At 40.8% G+C, this 22,973-nt stretch overlaps 1 protein-coding gene across 1 annotated transcript in view; it reads right to left on the bottom strand.

Moving 5' to 3' along the window:
- Positions 1–4,006: 4,006 nt before the first annotated feature.
- LOC124795576 overlaps positions 4,007–22,973 on the bottom strand; it is a 179,734-nt gene continuing 160,767 nt past the window's right edge. The window contains exons 27-40 of the mRNA XM_047259647.1: positions 15,023–15,042; positions 14,870–14,933; positions 12,212–12,438; positions 11,874–12,128; positions 11,626–11,767; positions 9,236–9,468; positions 8,899–9,153; positions 8,651–8,792; positions 8,026–8,258; positions 7,689–7,943; positions 7,441–7,582; positions 4,677–4,909; positions 4,340–4,594; positions 4,007–4,234 (exon numbers count right to left, since the gene is read on the bottom strand). Of these exons, the coding sequence (XP_047115603.1) occupies positions 4,109–4,234; positions 4,340–4,594; positions 4,677–4,909; positions 7,441–7,582; positions 7,689–7,943; positions 8,026–8,258; positions 8,651–8,792; positions 8,899–9,153; positions 9,236–9,468; positions 11,626–11,767; positions 11,874–12,128; positions 12,212–12,438; positions 14,870–14,933; positions 15,023–15,042 (2,582 nt within the window). The 3' untranslated portion in view covers positions 4,007–4,108. The remainder of the gene's footprint in view (positions 4,235–4,339; positions 4,595–4,676; positions 4,910–7,440; positions 7,583–7,688; positions 7,944–8,025; positions 8,259–8,650; positions 8,793–8,898; positions 9,154–9,235; positions 9,469–11,625; positions 11,768–11,873; positions 12,129–12,211; positions 12,439–14,869; positions 14,934–15,022; positions 15,043–22,973) is intronic.

Below are 22,973 nucleotides of genomic sequence, written 5' to 3'. Positions count from 1 at the left end.
GTTGAGAAACCGGCGGCTAGCATCACAGACGCTACCGCTGAAACACAGCAACCGACAAAGATGGAATTCCTGGCGTTTTCAGACGCTGCAGTATTCGGATCAAAAAATCCAACCCATTGACGGTGTATACGAGGGAACCATTAAGAAAGAGCTGGAGTTAGTCAAAATCCGTAACATATGGAAATATAAACGATTTGTGGTGCATGTTGATCAGAAACAATAATGTTTAGTCCACATCAATAAAAGCTCGGTCTGAATCAATATATGTTAAAATTAATACTCAGCCCGAATCAGTAAAAACTATGTCTGAATTAATGGTCAGTCCAAATCAGTTAACAGTAAAATCGATGCACAGTTAAGTAAAATGGGTGATCAGGACCAAAGCAGTCAAGATTGTTAAGAATAATATTGGAGTTGTTAATACAAAAAAGATGAAACCAAGAAAAAAGTAAATGTAATGAATACCGAAATCGGTAATATTAAGCTTGACATGACAGAGGTACAGTCAAAAATAGAAAGCATAAATAATCGTTTTGAGATTGAAGCAGAGAGGATCGAACAGAAACTGGAACAGACTGTTGATCCCTTTATTCAATATAAAGTAACAGAAAGGATAGAATTAGCGCGAAAAGACGACAGGGAAAAGGTTAGTAATTTTCAAACTTTATTATCAGACATAGACACTAGAGTGAAGAAACAGCTGACCCCTGTGATGAGAAAAATAGGGAAGTGGATACGTTAGCGATAACCACTTGCAAAGTAGTTACAAAAGCAACCGAACTAGGAAAGAGTTTAGATGAGAAGCTGCACTGTGTGTCATGACACGCTAATATTACTGAAATCTTAGCTCGATCCCCTCAAAAAGGAGGGTGGATTGCACGCTAACGACTTCATTAAAAATCGCCAAATGACCATGGACGGATAAGAGAAAAGTTAACTCTGTAATCGACGTGCTAGCGGGCAAGGCTAAGCGATGGGGCTTAAACCTCCATGTTGTGAACTTGGGCTTTCAAGAATTTAAGAATGCTTTCTTGAAAGAATATTGGTCAGAACAGAAGCAGGAGAGAGAATGACACTATTTCCTAGAGTCAAAATCTTACGACGCAAACTCGCGACTCGTTGAAAGAAATTTGCGAAAATTGGGTCCGGAAATTAGAAAATTTACGTGATCGACGGACTGAATCGGAGATTGTCTGGTAGTTGTGGAAGAAGCTTCCAGATGATTCCCAGAGTTGCATAGGCAGTAGCTACAGAACAATTACAGAATTCTTAGAAAAGGTCTAAGATGAAGATAATTTGAGGAATAACCGCGAAATTTTTAAAAGCTGTGCTAATAGTAACAATTACATCAACGGCAACAACCATAATAACAATAACCATGGCAATAATCGTAACCACCGCCTTGTTAATAATAACTCACACCACTATAACAATAACAGTCGTAGTGGAAACAATAGTAGTAGAAATGGTAGAGGCCAGTATCAAATGAATATGGTATATGATTCTCAGCAGAATGATTGAAAGCAGGAGAAAAATCAGCAACTGCGACATCCGCATAGAAACGGGCCTGTCGTACTTAATCAGGGAAACCATCAGCCGCATCGGTTTGGGGCCCACTGGCGTGAGAAGACCTTGGCGGTCAGCAGAAAGCCTAGGCAACGTCACCCTAACAGGCACGAATGAGTAAATCGGCGGTGGGAGAATATGCAAGAAGTCATAGCGAGTAACGCGGCTGCGGTTACAATAACTGAATTTGAAACGGCCGTCGAGAAAGCGATCACTGTCCGTAATAACGCTGAAAATAGAGTACCGGTCATTGAGGAAGAGGACGCCGGTGCTAAAGCAACAACGGTACTGCAGGCTCCACTACAGCCGACGGAATTAAAGAAGTCAATATCCGATAAAACTTCCGTTGTTGCGCAGGGCATCACGGAACGGGGGGAGGTGTGGCTACGTCAGTTCGGTCGAATGTACAATGAACTGAAGAATGACAGTGGATTATATAGCAGGTGTGCTAATGGGAAGAGCAGAAAATATTTGACGCTTCTCAACCTGCATGAAATTAACGCTTATGAAGAAACGGAAAGCTCTGTACCGAAGAGACAGGCTTCTGCAAATAGTGTAGTAATTTAATTATTCTTTTTTTTATTAAAATATTATGTGGTATCCTTTTGCCCCTGTGGGGATCATCAGCAGTTGCACTAAACTTCCATTAATTTCAAAATTATTATCAGTATTTAGATTGGGCTTAGAATAGATTCTACTTCAGAAGGGCCAGATGTACACTTTCCTTCCACTAACTGGCATTATTTTCCCTGGGTAGCGATAGCCTTACTCAGTGTCAAATTTCATTAGGCACACGCGATCATGGTCAGTCGCAAACCGGTAGGGTGATTAGGAAGGAGGAGGTTACAGGTGGTCCAAGAAAATTATTAGAATTGATCCTATTGTTCTCTGCTTCCCTCCATCTTTCCTTCGTCTGATTCTTGTTGAAAGCAAACTCTAGCTCCTGTAACATGTTTGTTTTTTAATGCCTCTCTGTCTCTGCCACAATTGCCGGCCAGTTCTCGCTACTACCTAATATGTAATTTTATATAGCAAAATACTATGATTTCGTTTATGCTAGATGGCGTGTCCATGTACTGGTTCTTGCGTAAAAGACTGTCAAAGAACTTCACCGGACGCCTCTGATTCTAGTTCTCTGTGCATCTCATTTTCTTCCTCGATGAGCTCTTAAGTTCCGTTCTACTAATATATTGCGAGGAAAGCATATTTAAACTCCTGATACGAGCGATGCATTTGTGTGGTATCACTCTATTGCACTGCCGAATCCCCTTCTAAGTGTGCACTCAGAAAGTCTAGCTTGTGTTACAATGACCATGATGGTGGTAATAAACCAAATTGAGATACCCACACCTTGAGATGAATAGATTTGTCTTTTCCCTATACAATTCGAATTTCCGTATGGAAAGGAAGTGCTTCAAATCAAATGCTTCTTGCTCCCTAACATATATCCTGTCAGCTGTTTGTGAATCCCTGTATTCTGCTACAGGTCCCCCGTATGTTGTTGACTCACAACTTCTAGTTTCTCTTGCGACAAGCTCGTTGATGTTAGGTGCTTGCGACCTTATTGAGTGGAGTGCAATTATTTCGTAGGCTGTCATCCACCTCCAAACGTGAACGTTGCGTGATAAGCTCACAAAAACCTCTCTCGTTGCTAATTTTTCTTTCCTGTGCTGTACTCGACAGGACCAATGATTGATTTTCCTCATTTTCCTTGGTTGAACTTATTTCCAGATTTTCAGGATACTTGCGTCTCTTCCGTATTTCGCGTGAGATTAAGTTCTCCTTGCGCGAATCTAACAGTACGGTGGCTTTATCTAGTTTTGCAACATCGACCTCAATATTGTCCAATCTTCTTCCAGCATTTGATATGCAAGTTTGTCGTTCTTTCTGCCTTGCTTACTATGTCCAATACCTTTTCCAAGACTGGAGTTTTTGTAATTGCGTATTTATTACTTCCTGTGCTTTCTCTACATCTTCTGCCAACTGTTTGGCTGATTGGGCTAGCTTCTTGACTTTCATAGCCACACCCTTCGCTTCTGGCGCTCGTCTATTTACATTTTTCACATCTTCGCTAAAAATATACCATTTTTCCTTTTTCTCTTTCACAGTTGCCCTCATTTCACGTAACGGTTCCTTTCTCGCTGTCTCATTGAACATGGAAGTGAGTGAGTGGGAAGAAGTATTATATATCGGCAACTGAAGATAAAGCCGAAACATTATCATAACTGTTTGCAACAAATAAACGACAACTGTCTTACAGTACACTTACGATTAGGAGACAAGAAAATGCAAGCCACAGTTTAAAAACGTGCCTTACATTGTGTAATTAAATGGTCGAAAAACGTTTCTCTTGCGAGTCTCCCCAAAGCTCCTAGGTGTTTGAAGAGGGTTGAGGGTTACACAGTTTCATAAAAATATCACAACTCACGTTAAGCACAGAGGTTTATTTTTTTTTACGCATTCATTACATCAAAATCGGGGACTGGGAAACGTGCCTATGTTATCAGTTAGCAGTTGAGAGTGGAGGAAGGCCCGTATGACTTTAAAAAGTCCAGCCGAAGATCTTCCTGAAGAAGTCCATGATGGCATCCACATCGATACCGGCGTCCCTCAGCATCTGGATCAAGTCCTGCACAGCATCCAGTTCCAGAACACGCAGCACCAGTTGCTGGAAAGGTCACATTTCTCGTTAGAGATCAAGTAAAGAGGCACATAAAATAAAACTTTTGGACACCTGTAGCCATTCAACAGCCATGAAAGGATAACTACTTACGTGGAACTCGTCTGAACTGAGCCTGTTGATGAGTTCAGCAAAGTCGGCGCTGGTCTCCAGCTTCTCGTTGTAGAGAGCCTTCAGCTCGTCGACTGGGAGGATGGCGAGGATCTCATCGAGCATGGACTTGAGGCTCCTGCTGCTCCTCCTCATTCTGCTGGCGGGTTTCGTAATCTGAGGAATGCCCAGGAAGTCGTGGATCATGTTGAGGAAGCCGTAGGGGTCAAGGCCTGAGGACTCGAGGAAGTTGAGCAGCTGTGGAAAAAACAGAGCAGTGAGAACCTGAGTGATGTAACATCGCATAGGTGTATGAAGTGTCTAATGGAGCGTTGCTTACATCGTAGAGCTCGGGCTGCTGGTCGACGTAGACGACGATGCTCTCGAACTCGTCAGACATGAGGTACTGGAGGGCGGCCTGCACCTCAGCGTCGTTGGCGACGTAGTTGAGGACGATGTTGACGATTTCGTCGACAGGGATGAGGGCCAGGAAGTCGTTCAGGTCATCCTGGAGGTTGCGGCTGGATTTTTTTGCGGGAAAGCGCTGGATCTTCTTGACTGCGATGATAGGCCCTGTAAAACATGCTGAGTGTTGTTACTTGGAACTAACCATATATCCATTAGAGCACGTTTAACTGATCTGTTAAAATATATTGAATTTCAGCTGATGACTTTTGCTGCCACTTGAGGACTAAATGCTACACACTGGTAGATGAGGTGACTATGTTGAAGTATCTTCCTATTGTCATTCTCATGTGAATCGTTTAGTAATCTGTATTACAAGTAGGTATTGCTTTCATTTCGGAGTGATTGATTATCCTTTTGTGGAGAACAGTAGATTCATAAACTCTCTTACTTGATTACTTTGCATATGACAGACCAGTTATAGTTGAACAATGCTGTTGTTCGTATAGATGAGAGAGTGTTTCACTCCTGGACTAATACATATGTTTGTTTTCCTATATCTCTCCTCATTTTCTGTTAGTGATAGTAAAAAAATGATGTGCCTCATGTAGTTACTGTGATTTCCATTCTAAATCATAATCCATAACATTGAATTAAATGACAGTGTTGCGACAGGCAGTTCACTATTTGCAAGTATTTTTAACAATCACTTTCTAAATGTAGCACCAAATATAGCATTAAGTAATTGAGTTGAAGAAGGAAGAGAATATATTAAAAAGGACATTCCATAGAACTTTAAACAACTAGAAATAGTACCAACATCCTTCACTGAAATTAATAGAATAAAGTGTAAGAATTCTGAAAAACAAAAGTTCTTGTGGGATTGAGGGAATTTCAAAAAGTATTATCAAAGGTTCTTTCAAATTAACAAGTAATGTCCTGAGTGATATATGCAATGCATCACTGGCATAGGAAATTTTTGCAGACAGATAAAACTGCAGTTATTAAACCATTTCATACGAAGGATGACAAGTCAGACTTAAAAATTATTGTCCAACATCATTATTCACATCTTTTCTAAGATGTTCGAGAAGGAATGTACTCAAGAGTAGTCACACAGTTAAGTGGAAAAACTTTCCTTAAAGTATCGTAGTTTGTTTTTCAGAAAGGTTGTTCAACTGTGAATTCTGTTTATAAAGTCACTCATCAAATAGTACCTTCGCCAGCTGATATATTCTGTGGTCTTTCTGAGCCCTTTGGTTATGTAAATCATAATACTCTAAGAAAAACTAGCGTCTTGTGGATTTGATGACTTTATGCGCAGCTGGTTTGAATCATGCTTGACAAATAGAATGCAAAAGGTTGTCCTGAATAATTCAGACAGCGGCAGAAATGTAGAAAATTGTAGTGACTGTGGAAAAATATTGCAAATTGAGTCCCAAAAGATTCAGTTTTGGGTCCCTTCCTATTCCTCACATACGTTAATGATCCATCACTTAACACTCAACAAGCACATTTGATACTTTTGGGATACGATGCTAGTGTTATAATAAATCCCATTAGAGAGAGAGAGCAGCAGAAGAGTTGGTAAATGATATCTTCCAATTAACTATTAAGTGGTTCTCTGAGAATAGATTTTCCTAAATTTTGAAAAAATTCAGTCCTGTACAACAAATAGAGTCATACAAAAAATTGATCTAGCACATGAGCACATGAGTCAGTAAGTAGGGTAGAATGCCCGAGATTTTTGGGTCTACATACTGAAGAAAACTTGAACTGGAAGAACTGTGTTAGTGAGCTTGTCAAACAAAGTGCAGCTGCTTTTGATCCTCATACAACTGCCAATCATTGAAACAAACGTGTCAATCACCTGACATATTTCCACTGAATAATGTCATACAGACTAATTTTCTGGCGTAACTCATCACTTAGGAAGAAATTATTCATTGCACAAAAGCAAGCAGTAACAATAATATTTGTGTTCTCCCATGGACGTCATGTAGGTACCATATCAAGAAGCTAGTCATTTTAACAGTTTAATCACAGTACAAACATTCATGTATGAAGTTCATCGTAAATAATCCATCACAACTTGAGAATAACAGTGATGTACTTACGTACGACACTGAAGGGAAAGAAGACTCTATAACCCGCTGTTAAAGCTGTCAGTGGCTCTGAGAGGAGTTGAATATGCAACAACAATTTTTGAGTGTTTTCCCAGTAACATAAAATATCTGACAGGTAGTGAAGCAGCTTTTAAAGCTAATTTAAAATCTTTCTCCTGGACAACTCCTTTTAGGCCATTGACGAATTTATACTTAAAAGTATAGTTGCATGAGTAAACCAAAAATAACTATTTGTTTAATGTTAACACTAACCGTTTATACATATTCTGTAAACTGACTCATGTGCATCATTTCTATAAAATAATCGTTCAAATGATGTATGGAACATGTACAGCAAGACTTGATATGAATTTAAATGGATGTTATAGATTAATGGACTGTACGTTATTAGTGAATTCCTAACTTTGTGTGGCATAGGTCAATTCTCAAACTAGGAGAGTACCTTAATGTCTGCTTAGTAGTGTTGTAGATACTAATATTAGATTTCTGACCAACATTCCCAAAATTTTTCACGAGTATAAACCTGTAATAACAGGCCATTTTAAAGGGTGATTTTCTTAAAATTGTTCTTACTCAGCTTCAAGGAACTGGAATCAGCCCAGCCGAAGAGATTCCTGATGAAATCCATGATAGCGTCCACATCGATGCCAGCGTCCCTCAGCATCTGGATCAACTCCTGCACAGCGTCCAGTTCCAGAACGCGCAGCACCAGTTGCTGGAAACGTCATATTTCTGGTTAGAGGTCAAGTATGGAGGTAACATAAAAGAAAAATGTTGGACACTCGTAGCCATTCAACAGCCATGAAAGGATTACTACTTACGTGGAACTCGTCCGAGCTGAGCCTGTTGATGAGTTCAGCAAAGTCAGGGCTGGTCTCCAGCTTCTCGTTGTAGAGAGCCTTCAGCTCGTCGACTGGGAGGATGGCGAGGATCTCATCGAGCATGGACTTGAGGCTCCTGCTGCTCCTCCTCATTCTGCTGGCGGGTTTCGTAATCTGAGGAATGCCCAGGAAGTCGTGGATCATGTTGAGGAAGCCGTAGGGGTCAAGGCCTGAGGACTCGAGGAAGTTGAGCAGCTGTGGAAAAAACAGAGCAGTGAGAACCTGCGTGATGTAACATCTCATAGGTGTATGAAGTGTCTAATGGAGCATTGCTTACATCGTACAGCTCGGGCTGCTGGTCGACGTAGACGACGATGCTCTCGAACTCGTCAGACATGAGGTACTGGAGGGCGGCCTGCACCTCAGCATCATTGGCGACGTAGTTGAGGACAATGTTGACGATTTCGTCGACGGGGATGAGGGCCAGGAAGTCGTTCAGGTCATCCTGAAGGTTGCGGCTGGATTTTTTTGCTGGGAAGCGCTGGATCTTCTTGACTATGACATAAGGTCCTGTAAAAGACAAGCTCACTGTTATTACTTGGAATAACCACACAACCGTTAGAGAATATAAATCTGAACAGTTACAATATACTGAATTACAGATGAAGGCCTTTGTTGCTGCTGTGGACTAAATGCAATGTAATGATATGTGAGGTGGTTATGTCGGTATTACGTGATCTGAATGTATGTGAGTGTTGGAGATTAACTTACAGTAGTGTTATTTGTGGATTCCTAATTTCGTATGACAGGTAAATTCTTTGTAGTGTTAGCAAACTGGGAGAGTATCCTAGAGTCGTGGATTCTAATGTGAGATTTTCTGACAAATATTCCCAAAAATTTGTGAGATTGTTAACCCAAAATGACAAGCCATGTTAAGAGGTGATTTATTTAAATATTCTTACTCAGTTTCAAGGAGCTGGAATCAGCCCAGCCGAAGAGATTCCTGATGAAATCCATGATGGCGTCCACATCGATGCCAGCGTCCCTCAACATCTGGATCAATTCCTGCACAGCGTCCAACTCCAGAACGCGCAGCACCAGTTGCTGGAAAGGTCACATTTCTGGTTACACGTCAAGTACAATGGTGACAATATGTAACATTATTGCGCACTTGAAGCCACGCAGTAGGCGTGAAAGGATTTCTACTTACGTGGAATTCGTCGGAACTGAGCCTGTTGATGAGTTCAGCAAAGTCGGCGCTGGTCTCCAGCTTCTCGTTGTAGAGAGCCTTCAGCTCGTCGACTGGGAGGATGGCGAGGATCTCATCGAGCATGGACTTGAGGCTCCTGCTGCTCCTCCTCATTCTGCTGGCGGGTTTCGTAATCTGAGGAATGCCCAGGAAGTCGTGGATCATGTTGAGGAAGCCGTAGGGGTCAAGGCCTGAGGACTCGAGGAAGTTGAGCAGCTGTGGAAAAAACAGAGCAGTGAGAACCTGAGTGATGTAACATCGCATAGGTGTATGAAGTGTCTAACAGAGCGTTGCTTACATCGTACAGCTCGGGCTGCTGGTCGACGTAGACGACGATGCTCTCGAACTCGTCAGACATGAGGTACTGGAGGGCGGCCTGCACCTCAGCATCATTGGCGACGTAGTTGAGGACAATGTTGACGATTTCGTCGACAGGGATGAGAGCCAGGAAGTCGTTCAGGTCATCCTGGAGGTTGCGGCTGGATTTTTTTGCTGGGAAACGCTGGATCATCCTTGCACCATGGAATGGCTCTGAAAATGGTATTTCGCTTATCAGTGCACCTTCTCTGCACTTTTGGGAAAGTTGTGTTAAAAATTACGTTACAATTGAGAAACTGTTGTGGGTCATTCCGTAACTTATCACTATTAGTGTGAAATTGGTTATTTATTAGGAAGACGTAAAATTATTGTTTACGAGTTGTAGAGTGCCACTTATTTTTATAATTTTCGCGGAAAACTCGCAAATAATGTCCATAATATAAACATTATATTGAGTTGTATGACTTTTGCGAGAGATGGAGTTTTGCCTTTACCGTTATCTTTTGCATAGCGTCTGAGGTACTGCACTCGCATTAGAGAGAAGAACTGTTGCTTCTCATGCCTAGCCACCTACAATTAGTTTTTCCGTCAGTTACATAAGTTGTTTAATGTGATTCCTTTGTTCAAATATTTGAAAACGACGCTGACACCATTGTCCTTGATGAGATTTCTCTGTAGACTTAAGAGTTTTGTCGGTGTTGAACCTCTTGATGAATGCACTGGGTACATTGTGTATAGAAATGTGATTCACGTCAGTGAGGAAAAGTGAACTCAAGGTTATAACTGTGATTCAGACGTATCTCTTCACAACAGGTTACTGTTTTTTATTTATGTATTTGCGCACCTTTTATATTCCCCACGATCGAATCTTGCTACTTTGAGACATTCTAACGTTCTTCAAACTTGATTGAAATAGATTAAATCATTAGGTTAATTTTTGTTGCTGTAGAATAATGGCAATAGGAATTGGTGCTGTGATAGTGTGATGTTAGTTCTTTCTGGTCTATAGAGGTGATGGCTATGGGGAGTTGTGCTTATTACAGTACTTGTGGATAGAGTAAATTCTTAGAACTGGGGGCAGTATTAAAGGAAAAATGTCTGATTTACACATTGGAAAGAAATGATTCGAGTAAATCCGGGTGGATAGGACAGCAGCCAAGCAGAAAGCATATGGCCCGGAACAGTCGTCGTCGGTGAAAATACTTGGGAACCTTATGGGTTGTATGAAGGCTAGATCATGTGGGTGATTTCATGCTGGGGGAAGGGGAGACAGTTAAGGTTACGCTAGGTAAGGATGTGGAATGTTTGGTGGGAAGTTTTGATAGGGGCACAGCTCAAGGCAAACATTGTCGAGGATGGGGGATACAATATGTTGTTGCACTTCCAGTTTATTGGAATTGTAGAAATGGTTATGCTGTTTTGTTTCAGAATGTATGTAAATCTTAGTAGCCGGTAAAGCATATGAGAGAGACAAGGTAGTGATACACATCTCATCTAGTTCCATGATTCTGAGATTTTAGTAAGACGTCAGAAAAGAGGAGGTCTATACAAATTGTGCATAACAAGGACAGTTGGAGGACGTATACTATGAATGGTTGATGGATTGGTGATGTAACCTCCTAGTCTAACCAGTTAGCAGTTTTCTCAGTAGTGCGCTTTCTTTGCTGTGGTTAGCAGCTGGTCGTTACTAGATTTTGGTAATGAAATTCCAGGGTATTTTAGCTTGTTGGAAGAATTGTGAACTGAATAGTACAGATCTCAGGAACACTATTTCTAGGTGGTTTTACCTATAACTGTTTTGGGAAAATGTTACCTCTTTCGAGAGTTCATATTGTTATTGTAGGACTCCACGAACGTTGCCGCACTACATTACAGAAACGATTCGCCAAAACATGTTACTTCAGCTGAACTTGGAATATATTTGGGAACTGGTCTTAAGGACACTCACGTCTGCCCAGGGTCCAGCTACCAGAAAAAATTGCCATTCGTTGGTAGAAAATATTTCTCGCCTTAGCAATCGAGCTTTACCACTTAACATATAAACCAGAAGACAGAAAAAGGGTCGAACACCGTCATTCTGTGTGGATTATTAGCGAACATATTCTTGTACATAGCTTCCTATGACGATTGGTTCATATTCTCGCAAAGAACTCTTGAAGTACACAAGCTGAATTTCCAGAAAATTTCATGACTCCACATTCCCTCTGGAGGAGTACCAGAAACCAGACGACATGTTTGGTCACAGTTAGAACCGCAGAATTACGCCACGCAATGTGCAACACAATGGACAAAAGAATATGTGGCACATGCGAATATAAACTTAAAATAACAACCCCCATTGAAAGATGATACTAAGGAAAACATTCTTACTCAGTTTCAAGGAGCCGGAATCAGCCCAGCCGAAGAGATTGCGGATGAAGTCCATGATGGCGTCCACATCGATACCGGCGTCCCTGAGCATCTGGATCAATTCCTGGACAGCATCCAGCTCCAAAACGCGCAACACCAGTTGCTGGAAACGTCATATTTCTGGTTAGAGATCAAGTATGGAGGTAACATAAAAGAAAAATGTTGGACACTCGTAGCCATTCAACAGCCATGAAAGGATTACTACTTACGTGGAACTCGTCCGAGCTGAGTCTGTTGATGAGTTCAGCAAAGTCGGCGCTGGTCTCCAGCTTCTCGTTGTAGAGAGCCTTCAGCTCGTCGACTGGGAGGATGGCGAGGATCTCATCGAGCATGGACTTGAGGCTCCTGCTGCTCCTCCTCATTCTGCTGGCGGGTTTCGTAATCTGAGGAATGCCCAGGAAGTCGTGGATCGTGTTGAGGAAGCCGTAGGGGTCAAGGCCTGAGGACTCGAGGAAGTTGAGCAGCTGTGGAAAAAAATTGGGCAGTGAGAACCTGCGTGATGTAACATCTCATAGGTGTATGAAGTGTCTAATGGAGCGTTGCTTACATCGTACAGCTCGGGCTGCTGGTCGACGTAGACGACGATGCTCTCGAACTCGTCAGACATGAGGTACTGGAGGGCGGCCTGCACCTCAGCATCGTTGGCGACGTAGTTGAGGACGATGTTGACGATTTCGTCGACGGGGATGAGGGCCAGGAAGTCGTTCAGGTCATCTTGAAGGTTTCTGCTTGATTTCGACGTAGGGAAGCGTTGAAATTTTTCAGATTTTGGGCCTGTAAATTTGAATTTTGGATAATTTGAAGTTTATTTAGGGTATGATATTTTTCAGGCTGTAGGAAAATATCATTGCCATGTTTTAGTATCTTAATATTAATCATTTTCCTAATGGAATGTTTCTGATTCTTCGCCTGAAGACGGCTGTTTCATCGTTATGTGACGAATTGATATAGAAATTTTTTGCTGTGTAAATGAAACCTAGTTGCAGAGTGTGTGTCCAAGGATTTCTTATGATGCAGCTTGGATGCCGAACTTTACTGGTTTAGTTCAGATCATTTGACTTTGGGTCTGTTAGTGATTTGGAGTACTATATTAAATGGTATGTATGAAAGATTTTTATTTGATTGAAACGTCTTGCAGGTAGGCCAGCTGTGCACATACAAAGTGACTACATGACAGAGCATTTAGCGTGTGCCATGAACAGTTTTTCCCTTCAAATAAAGTTAATGTTCATTTCAAGGAAAACTTTTTATTGTCAACACATTAAGTGTTCTGCCATCACAATTCACTAATGGTGCAGTGGATTAATGTATTCTTACATATCTTTATTTGAGCTGATATTTATGTAATATACATTCAGCGTCTTACCACACCATATAGTCTACAGATGAAGTACATTGATATGTTTCATAGGTAAGCTTTGGCGTAAGCACATGTCTTTCGATCAACATCTGTATCTGCTCTTTGGCAAGCACTGATAAGAGCGTAGCGAAGGGGAACTTCAATTGTACGACATATTGTACTACGGTTCCTTCTTCGTTCCATTCCATGGTCCAGGTATCCTCTAACTTTTCGAAAATTATATGTAGTTCTTCGGGGGATTTTCGATGTCTGTCAGTTAATGTTTGTTAACATCTCTTTGAGGCTCTCCAGCAAGTGAAAGAGACCTCTAACGATTGTGGTCATTTTTCGTTTTTTACCGCTCTTGAGTCTGATGACTGAATTGATGCAGCTCTTCATGCTACTATACCCTGTGCAAGCTTGATCATCTCCTAATGAATACTGCAACATATATCCTTTTGAATCTTTTTACTGTTTTCATCTCTTGCTCTCCATCTGCGATTTTTACCTCTAGCACTTCCCTCCAGCTCTAAATTGGGGATCCCCTAATGTCTCTGAGAGTGTCCTATCAACTGATCCCTCGTCCTAGTCAGTTTGAGCCACAAATTTCCTTTGTATCCACTTCCATTCACTACCTCCTCATTGCTTACGTTATCGACCTATCCAATTTTCAATTTTCTTCTATGGCATTGCATTTAGGAAGCTTCTATTATTTTCCTGACTAAACTATTAACCGTATATTTATGGCTACGCTCGATACCAATACTTCTAGTGTATACCAATACTTGAGCTCAGAACATGGTCTGGAATTCTGCAACAGACGAATGCAGAAGCTTATGGAGGATACTTTCGTTAATCTCTTTTACCAGCCTTCATCTACACTTGTGATCTGTGGTTTCTTCGAACTACTGGGAACAGATTTCTTTTTTTGTTCGAGGAATCTTTTGTATATTATGATTAAAATTCTGTGTATAAACTGATAGCATTCGATATGGCGCTAGAACTTTGTTCAACTTCGATTGGACATTAATTGTGCTGCATTGACAGCCGTTACTTCCGAATTTCTTTTGTGTTTTGTGAGAAGTCTTTCGAGGAGAATCTACTATGGTAGTCGTTAAATGTTTCGCCCTTTGCTGTTTTTAAGCCAAACGCGTTTCATTTAGCATCTGTCTGTCTACATTGCTGTGCTGTGCTTTACACCTATGATAAGATTTCCCTGTTTCGTTAGAATTTCCTTTATAGAGGCTCTATATCATGGAGAGTTCCGTCAGGATGTGTCAAATCTGTTTGTTGCCATCAGAATTAATATAATGTCGACATTAATGGGTTTTCAATCTGCTAGTTTTGAATAGCTTTCAGAGCATGTATTAGCATTATTTTGCAGGATGACTAACAATTTTCGAGCGTATCTGCAACTGCAGATTTTGCAACATTTCGGTCGATATCAGGCGTGATCAAGCAAACCTCTGACCATTCATCTTGTCTCAACAGGTTCTTTACGTTTGGAAAAAGCGAATGAGCGATATCCACGTTGTACAGTGTGGGTGAATGGGTACTTTACCACCACTTTTTATAAGCATTGTTCTTGAGTCTGGGGAAATTTTTGTGTTCTAATGCTCCTAACAACTATTTCAGAATGCTCCTCTCGCGACTTTATTGTCTGATACACTTCTTAAATTTCTCCCTCTATTTTACGGATTCAGTGATCGCTAATAGCTTGAACTCGAGTGCTGTGTACGACAAGCAGACGCTGTATTTAAGATGCAAGCTATGCCCGACGATTGTGCACTGCTCTGTCTTATATTATGAGGCTACTGACACTGCCTGCGAGGTCAGCAAGTGATGCAAAGTTGTCACTGTACATACCCCTGTGGACCGCAGCGCCGCAGGCGAGGCCGACGACAGCAGCGAACAGCAGGAAGAAGCGCATCTGCACAGTAAAGTGGCGCGTCAGCAGGGGCAAGCGGTGTCAACGAGTCTAGTCTAGTCTAGTCTACTGCAGAGCGGCGAGCGGCTTACCTTTCCAACTGTAGACCGCACTGCGATACCGCTGCTTCTAGGGTGGCACCTTTTATACGATTTTTTATCAGTTAATCGCAACGACCTTCGACTTTCGGAGATGGTACTCCCACATCGGCGACGCCGTGTTGACTGAGAGCTGATTGGTGTTGACACAGAGATAGCACTATCGCGATGAAGTAACGGAGCAGAGCACTGAGTCCACTCAATAGTCAGTAGACACCAGGGGCTGCAGTCGGCGACTTCTCACGGGTCACTTGTCGTCGAAATGTCGTGTAGATGCTGAAGATGAGACGCCTATTACGTGTCAAGGATTTATAAAGTTTCTTATTGTAACGGAGATAGCAAGTAAAAGATGTACTCAGCTTATGGCGCCTGTCATTTGATTTCGGATCGTGTGTGTTCCGCACTGCTACCTACTAAGTTCATTACCATTCGCAGTTTTGCCTCTGTCTAGTCGGGGAGCGCCTCTCTGCATGATTGTTGGGTGTAGATGGACTACAGCATGAGACGAGTCGTACGTACCACGACGGAACCGCTTTCACTGTCACACTTCCAACGTCCCACGTTTTATTCGAATACGTTCGATACTTGCCAGATTTCCAATGTTCTCTTTTTTGCTTTAGATGGGAGTGAGTCGAAATGGTAGAGCTGATACATACTCTCGTTTAATTTGGGGATGTATATGAAGTGGGTAATCTTTCCATCTTTCTTGCATTATCATACGTGACACTCTTGTTAGGGGTTTCCTTATTTTATAACTTTTTTAATGAATGTATGTGTACTCCTTTTATTTCTGTGTATTAGTAAATTAGTTACAGATTTGCCAGCAATTTCTTCTTACTGTGACTTACTCCTTTATCCTTTGAATAGAACTCTTTTTCTACACCGAGATGGATGCATGGATGCAGATTGGTTTTATTATAGTCGTTTCTAGAAGATATTGTATCATGGCTCAATAACGATCACAATTAGTATATGTAAATCACAGTTCGAGTCTGTATCATAATATGATGGTTGAGTCATCTGCGTAATTACAATTACTGCACACGATCGAGGGCACTGAATGTGCTACTACCTAATTCGTTGCACTATTAGCGCGCAGAATTTACCTTAAGTTTCTTTCATTTTCTTCTCGATTGGCTATGTAAACTTTTAGAAGGAACATTTTCTGAAATGTCGGAGGAAATATTCTTAACACGAGATATCGGTAGACTGAATGTATATCGGTAAACTGAATGTATGGTCCTCCCAGTTGCTAGGTGCATTCTAGTAGTGACATTTCTCTTTAACATGGGAGTGTTATTTCTGTAGCACAACTTGATTGCTGCAGTTAATAGAATGAACAGCATGCATATTTGACAGTTGTTGACATTGCTTGTTAGTTGTTTCAGTACTTGAATTACTATGTCGCTACTAGTACTTAACTGACCGGCGATTCTCACAGGTAGTGCAGGCTGTTACGTGTGGTGTTGCAGAGTGAGCTTCCACTAGTCACACGTACTACTTTACTTCAGCTAAGAACGTATACGCATGTAATGTATTCTTGTTATCAAATTCTGTTTAGGAGAGTACATGCATAGAATGTGCTACGCTTTAAAACGAGTGATTACTTCTATTTAAAATTTGAATGGATTTGGAATGAACAGCTAAAGCATTTATAATAAATCCGTAAGACATGATAATCACAAAGAAGTATAGCCAATTATAGATTCTAGCGATCATCGAGTGGCTTCATACAACCTAAGACTTTTGAAGTTTCCTAATATCCCGTACAATTGAAAGAAAAATATAAATACAAAATTAACCGCATCACAACTTGAATGTCAGTGCTACTTTATTAAAGCATGAGCTGGTGCCTGAAATTTTTAAAGTGATACAATAACTTTCGTGATCGTCGAATCATAACAGCAGAGTCTGAAGCAGTTTCTTGTATAATGTTCTTGAAGATGAGAGGAAAAGACAGGTAACGTTTTAATCTTGTCTGTTCCATTGTTATCTTCCGTTGCTTTTTTTCTATAAATATATTTGTCAAGTGGGCGGATTCAGATACATAATTGAACGGATACTGTAGAGTTGCCTCGAGAAAACAGTTAATTTCAGGATTATACATTTATGGAGCTTTAGAGTTATTAAAGTTTCATGGGCTTCTTTGGTATTTTCAGAAATTAGACATGACTTATGCTTTAAGACATTCCAGATTTAAAATAAGTAATGTCCCGCAAAATTGTTTCAGCACCCTTTGGAAGCAAAAACTTCCACTTTTTCGAGCATTAAGCCCATCACAATTCGCTGGTGACACTCCCTATTAATGACACCGGCTAAGGTACTTGGCATTTTAGGCTAACCGCTAGGATTCAGAAGTAAAAAATCATTGCGGGTTGCTATGAGAGAGAGAGATCCGCTAGATATATAATTTGCAGCTTACAACGAAGATACGGTTTCGCTAAGGATTATCACTGATGGCAATAAAAAATGCTAGAATGATAAAAATTATAGGCAACATGTATTTGATCACGGATAGTGATGTTGTTCTGTTGTCGACTTAAACGTGGTTAAATAGTCATAGCGCTTTACTATACATAAAGATCCAGAAAAAAATTCACGGTCGACGATGCTTCGACCATTCTTCTTCAGAATCAGTCCTTAGTAGTCACCGCAACGCTGTACGCTTATTTTCGGACTTAAGTGAAATTCCGGGTCATGGTTTGGTAGCTAACGTTGTAACACCGAGACATTGTGTTTCGTGGTGGAATTGATCAAATTTTTATTACTGGAGAACGTTTTTTTCTGAACAATGAGCTAAATTCTTCTTACATACAAAATTGATGTAGCAGAGGAGGTTAACCACGGAACGAGCAACTGAATGCGTGTTTGCCCCTCTGTGTATGGAATGTTACATTGGTGTTGTCATGATGTGGTTAAGTGTAACAGAGATGACTGGTACTTTCCTTCAAACACTATTGTGCAGCAGGTATAAAAATGTTGGCTATTTGTAATTAACAATCACAGACTAAAGTCTAGGTTACTTAACTCTGATTTCTTCAATTGTCTGCTTATTTTTGAAAGAAATAACTCATCGCAAACGTAGAATGACATTTCTTCCTCACACATTACAATAATTTTTAACCAACAGTTCGCAGATGTATCTGATCAGCATATCGAAATCGTTTCACAGTGATTTGTCGTTGATTTCATACCTACTGTTGATGTATAATTTTCAGCAAAAAGTACTGAAGTTTTGTCACAAATACTGGACACTACGGTACGCGAAGGAAAGCTCCAAAACTATTATCTGCAAGCAAAATTTGTAAATTAGTAATCTTCAGTTTAAAATAAGCTTTATCATGACGTCATTATATTAAATGTAAAGAAAAATTAAGTACTAATTCGACCACTTATGTGTTACTCCTATTCCTGTAATCTGTTCTTTCGTCTTTCACTGTTTGAGCTAAATAACAACGACCAGGCCACGAACGAAATCTTCTGGGTAGTTTCATGGTTTTTTTCGTGATTCAGGACTTACTACGGGACATTCAGATTACAAGTCATAAGGCGAGGGCAACTTTTATAGATTTGTGATTAGACTTTCAAGTATCATGACGTACCGGGGACGCTTATTGCTGGAATAGAAAATTGTAACGTAAAGGGTAAATAGCGTATTTCATGCTCGCTCTTCTTGTAATATTTCGCTATCAGTGGAATTATATCCACAAGAGGTGCAGAAGTGATCATCGAAGTTTTATTTGTAAGAGCAGCAACAGCAACAAAGTCTGCTTTAGCCGATGCCTAGTTACTGCCATTATTACGTATTATTAGGATACCGCCTGTCATAGGAAACGGTGAGCCATCATCGTAAAGATTTCAGATGTTGTTTTCAGAGAAAGCGGTGAAACTGTCGCCACTACACACCGTACGTAAAATCGAACTGTTTTCATGGCATTCTAAGATACCCGATGAGTCTGCGATACCCGACCCCATTATGACTGCAAGTCAAACCACAGCGCGGCGCCCACCCGTTGCAGAAAATGCGTGGCACATAGTTTTGCTGCTGACACTCGAGTGCAGGTAAACGTTAGAACTAACTTTAGCACTACTTACAGTGTTTTGGTACGTCTTAGACTGCAGAACATTTACTGGTGCTTCACACGTCGAACCACCGACGTCGATGACTTTTCCTGTAGCAGTGAGCCGGCCGTAGTGGCCGAGCGGTTCTAGGCGCTTCAGTCTGGAACCGCGCGACCGCTACGGTCCCAGGTTCGAATCCTGCCTCGGGCATGGATGTGTGCGATGTCATTAGGTTAGTTAAGTTTAAATAGTTCTAAGTTCTAGGGGACTGATGGCCTCAGATGTTAAGTCCCATAGTGCTCAGAGCCATTTGAACCATTTTGTAGCAGTGAATTAATCCCCGTAACATTCGGTAGTGACAGATAGTGATCATCGGTTTCCACAATAGGTAACAAATGTTTAGCTGTAAGTACCTGCACGTCGTCTGTCCATTGTATTGTTGAGAGTTTGTTGTGAGGAGCACGTGTAGGTTGCGTGTAAGATGGAATTCTTTTTATTCTGACGCAATTTAGTATAGCAATCAAATTAGCAGCCTGCAATGCCTAGTGTGAGCACTGATTTGTGTTGTAATACTGGGCTGTATTTCAGTCGTGTGTTGCTGTTTCTGGCGAATAATGGCTACAGCCTATGTTGCCGCACCGGCTGGGCCAATGTAATAAATCTAGGGCTATTTGTAATTTCGCCCTCCATGCAATTCCTATTTCCGTCCCGGGAAACGAAATTTGGATTGCTATTACACATGGATTTTATTTGCTTTTTATGAAGGTTACTTTACATTTTTCAGATGGGAAAACGCAAGGGGAGAGAAATGTATTCGTTACACGAATTGCTTAGTTTGTTATCACGAAACGTGCTTTTTATCTGCACAGACGCTCAAATTCGTTGGTACACATCTTTGGAAGGCTGAGAAAGCTTGAAAAGATTGTTTATTCACGACTTTCAAGTGATTCATAATAATCAAACTGCCTGGCATTGTTAGAAAGAAAAAATACATTTAAATTAATTGTACTTAACAGAATTTTTGTGAGGGAGGAAATTACCAACACTTTTTTTGTATTTCTGTTTTTGTAGTGTTAAAATATATGTTAAATATTGGCTTCAGTATGTTTCAAGAATCTAATTGTAACTTGACTTGGAAGAGGAGCGTAAATTAAGGAATATAAAAAACAATTTGTAGCCTTTTCCGTAACCTTTCAGTACTTATGCAGGTCCTAACGTACTAAGGTGAGGAAATGTGGACTTGCTACATATTTATTTCGTCATACATATAGTGCGAATGTTACATAATGAACGTCTATCGGTTGAGAGATAGTAAAAGATCTGTTTACACGTCTCCGATTTGGTTTGAAAGTGGGTGAACTGGGGTGGACGATAACAGAAGCAAAAACGTTCCAGTGCACATGGGTGCACAAAATGAGCCGTTTGCGAGATGGTTGCGAATGTGTGGGGTGACATAGGCTTCATTATGCAGTATTGTGCTACCTAAATAAATAAATAAATAAAAAATAAATCACAGAAATAAAAAATAAATATTGTTCTAGAAAACGCATTTGAAATGCATAATTTTAGGTAAAGTTCTTATCTAGTTAGGCTTAAATTTGGTGTAAAGCCAGATGCTGTTTACGAATCTCGAAATGAGAACCGTGTCTCATGTGAGTCGGCGTTTGACACGAGGGTGCGGTGCAGGATGCACAGCCCCAGCAGGGCCTCTACCTCTCCCTCCAACACCACCCGACCTCGACCCCCTGGATTTTTCTCTCTATACTCATCTAAAAAATGAAGTGTTCCTGACTCCTGTTGATATGGTTGAATAACTAGAGCAGGAAATGTAGAGTTTGTCAAACTTTGCGTCATGATCCATAGGTGCTTGAAAGATTTCACAGTTCGTTATAGACACGTACAGAGTATTGCATCACGCTTGGCGCTTCGTTTTCGCTGTTAATTATGATAAGCCAACTACAGCGTTTGTTCTTGATATTAATGTGATTGTAACAATGATGAGAACAAAAATATATCTGATGGTCTCATCATCAGTGTATCAAATCTCATCACTAAATGAGACACCTCACAATTGCTAGAAAATTAATTCGAGGTACTTACACAGAGCCTAGTGACAAGAAACTGTGCGCTGGCTACCTTATCTCCCCATCTTGCCAATGTAATACTACTGACGATAACTGTTACTGGCATCACCTACCTACGCTTCGGGTGTCACCAAATAAGGGTGCTTTACCGATCTTGGCTACGATGGCAGCTTCGTTGAAGAAGGCAAGACTGTCTTATGTGACCCAATTTCCTGCAGTCATAGTTCATGTTACATGACCCCGGCACTACTTGCAGTGAACGAGGCAGCGCATTGGTTGACACTCTGTACTCGTATTGGTGGGTGAACGGTGGTCAGACACTGCTCCGACGACCTTGATGTAAGTTTCCGGTAGTTTCCTGAAAACTCTATGGCGAATTACAGGCTGATTCCTTAAAGAAGCAAAATTGAAATTTCTGTTCCATCCAACTAGATTCTATGTATGTGCAACGTCTTTAATGAACTCTAAACTTTCAGCTGCTTTCGGCATTACCTGAGGCGTATTACCAAGTTTTTGTTGTTGACAAGATGATCAGATAGTTACTTGTCGTCATTCGGTGACAGCAGGTAACCTCAGTTAGTGCTTACAGAAACAACATTGGTAATGATTTAATTGTCAGGAAATTATTATGCAGTTTAGTACATTATTGGTTGTGTCGACTCTTTTCAATATTCAATTGTTCTGATCACTGAGTGCTGACATTCGTCAGCGAGCATTCCTCGGTGATCATGTCTTCCACGCGTCTTGTACGTCACAACGACGAAATTATTTTTAATTTTTTATTTATTAATTTGTATCTCCTGGTAGGATCAGGCCAGTCATTTCTTCTCTGCAACTGGCCAGGAATCCTACATGTTTTACATTACGTTCAGATGACCAAACACATCTTACGTTTAATATGAGATACAATACTTAGAAGAATCTAACAGACGATAGTGGAAAGCAGTAGTCTCTGCAGTAGTAAACGCTGAGCGTATATAACTTTATGAAAGTTACATCGACAAAGGCAGATTGCAATCATGTGGATTTAAACTCAGGACACTGGTCACAATGAACATGTGAGAAGCAGAAGCAGGCGGAGAGCAACAAAAACATGATAAAACACAGGCAACAAATGTAGGGAGACAGAGTAACGAAAAGAGAAAGAAGCAGATCTCGGAAAATATGAGGTCATTTGGTGTACTATTTGACAGAGTGGAAACTATTCATATGTTGATTTGGAAGGAACAGTTGAGACGCTGGCAAAAGGAAGTGATTCGGTTTGTTCTTGAACGCAACGGAACTTTGATCTGTACGGTGAGTGCAAGATAGCTTGTTCCCGTAAGCGGACAGCAGCAAGGGACGAGTTTGCGAAGGTGTTTCTTTCATGGTTGGGCACATATACGTTATTAGATAAGTGAAATCTTTATGATGAGAGAACAGGAGGTGCTTCATCTGAGAAGTGAAGTACTGAGGTGATCTACACTAAGAAGCCGATAGACGGGACATAGCATACTGGTAGTTAGTAACGTATTTGGCTGCAGCCATCCTAAATGTACATATGTGGAACTACCGCCAGCAAACACATGATGTACCGACACGAGAATTCATATATAGTGGATTATTGCCTAATTCAAATCTCGATAAACCGAATTTGTTGATAAATGAAAATCGTTGCCAAATGCCTTGAAAAAATCTCGATAAGGAAGATATCCTATGTGTTTTGACAAACTCGACATATCGAAGTGATGCTCATGACAGACTGCCCTGCAAACTTCCTATAATTCAAAGTCAGTGGCTATCTAACACTTGGTACTTCG

This window comes from Schistocerca piceifrons, chromosome 4 (genome assembly GCF_021461385.2).
Source record: "Schistocerca piceifrons isolate TAMUIC-IGC-003096 chromosome 4, iqSchPice1.1, whole genome shotgun sequence".
NCBI classification, from domain to species: Eukaryota; Metazoa; Arthropoda; class Insecta; order Orthoptera; family Acrididae; genus Schistocerca; species Schistocerca piceifrons.
This window is presented reverse-complemented; position numbering and strand designations above follow the sequence as displayed.